At 34.4% G+C, this 1,996-nt stretch overlaps 1 protein-coding gene across 1 annotated transcript; it reads left to right on the forward strand.

Annotated features, from left to right (window-relative positions):
• The first annotated feature begins 539 nt into the window (after window positions 1–539).
• Window positions 540–1,996, forward strand: LOC133322704 (glycoprotein-N-acetylgalactosamine 3-beta-galactosyltransferase 1-like). The gene is made up of 4 exons (XM_061531668.1): window positions 540–589; window positions 661–1,271; window positions 1,337–1,621; window positions 1,793–1,996. The coding sequence occupies exons 1-4, from the start codon at window positions 547–549 to the stop codon at window positions 1,994–1,996; spliced, it is 1,143 nt and encodes a 380-aa protein (XP_061387652.1). The 5' UTR covers window positions 540–546.

Raw genomic sequence — 1,996 nt, forward strand, 5'->3', positions numbered from 1 at the left:
ATTTGTTAAGAATTTAGTTAAATTTCTTTATTTTATTTGCGTTCTTTTAAAAGACGTCAATAAACGTTAATTGTTTATATTTAAGTTAACAGCTTTATGAACACTACATGAAAATAAATATGAAACGTTGAAATGAAAGAGAAATTATATGGATACCAAAGAATATCAATTTTAATACAGTAGAGTCCCGATAAGTATATTTTGGAATTTCGCACACTATTTTTTTGCTTTTTCAAGATACTGATATATTTATAATAATATTAGATTTTTTAGATAGTAGAATATTTGTTATTTTATTAATATATCTATATATTCGTTTTTTTTGTTCTTCTTTCAGAAAATGTAAGAAATCTCCTGATATTCCAGACAAGCTGCAAACAAATACCAAAGAAATATTATAGATAAGTGATAAGCATAAAAGTTGTGATAAATCAATAACCCCTAATGATATTGATTAAAAAACAATAACTAAGCTAAGAATACACTAAAAAATAATTTAAAAAATAAACTAACCAAAGGAAAGAAAACTACATAAAAAGCTTACAAATGACTGCCAACTATTTGCTGGGTAGGACAATAGTACACGATGGTGAGTAATCATATATGACAAACAAAAAACTAAATAAAATACTTAATGGTTTTTTCTCAAATTATTTTTAGGTACCCGATCAAATCGCCGCTCCCTAGCCTCCCTTATTGTCGGGTTGGTGGTGGGATTTTGTTTAGCCGAACTTTTTGTACTATCCACACCAGAAAAACCCGAATGGTTACTCTATTCCGGTCATCAACATGGCGACATTAATGATGATCCACATGCCAGTCATGATCTTATGGATGTGGCGGGTCCGGAAATGGATGTTGGCAGTCATCAACATGCACACGAAAATAATACCGTGGCACAAAAATTATACAATGAAGTTCGTGTCCTTTGTTGGATAATGACAAATCCCAAAAATCATCAGACCAAAGCGAGACATGTCAAAAGGACATGGGGTAAACGTTGCAATAAACTGCTATTTATGTCTTCATCAGAGGATCCAGAATTGGGTACGGTAGCCCTACCCGTTGCTGAAGGTCGAAATAATTTATGGGCGAAAACAAAGGCCGCCTATCGTTACATTTATGAGAATCACATGGATGATGCTGATTGGTTCTTTAAGGCTGACGATGATACTTATACCATTGTGGAGAATCTACGTTTTCTACTGTATCCCTATTCGCCGGAGACTCCAATATATTTTGGTTGTAGATTTAAACCGTTTGTTAAACAGGTAAGCAGTGTAATTTTTCATATTCATTATCGATTTATAAATAATCGTTTTTTTGTTGCTTTTAGGGCTACATGTCTGGTGGTGCCGGTTATGTTTTGAGCAAAGAAGCTGTACGCCGTTTTGTCGAGAAGGCTATGCCAGATTCCAAATTATGCAGTCCCAAAAATAGCGGTGCCGAAGATGTGGAAATCGGCAAATGTTTGGAAAAGGTCCATGTGATAGCGGGCGATTCGAGAGACTCACATGCCCGAGGCCGTTTCTTCCCATTCGTGCCGGAACATCATTTAATACCAAATCATACGGATAAGAAATTTTGGTATTGGCAGTATATCTATTATAAAACAGATGAGGTAAATATCAGTTGGGAGATGTGTAAAAATATAATAATAGGATTTAACATCGAAAAAATTATACGTTTTTTTTATTAATATTTTGATAGATTTCGCGCGATTTTTTCTTGTTATACATAGTTCTTTCATTTACGAAACACTTCATTGATTTTCCTTTCCTCATTTTTTTAGGGTCTCGATTGCTGTTCCGATCATGCGGTCTCCTTCCATTATGTTACACCTAATCAAATGTATGTTCTCGACTATCTCATATATCATTTGAGGCCGTATGGCATTATTAATGCTCCCGAAGTATTGCCGGAAAAATTAAAAGTTGGTGAAACTGAACCACCACCTGTAGCAGCATCGGACAGTGGTGGCTTGACAACATCATAA

This window comes from Musca vetustissima, unplaced genomic scaffold (genome assembly GCF_032173495.1).
Source record: "Musca vetustissima isolate MV318-11 ecotype Yass unplaced genomic scaffold, APGP_CSIRO_Mvet_v1 utg5628, whole genome shotgun sequence".
Lineage (NCBI taxonomy): Eukaryota > Metazoa > Arthropoda > Insecta > Diptera > Muscidae > Musca > Musca vetustissima.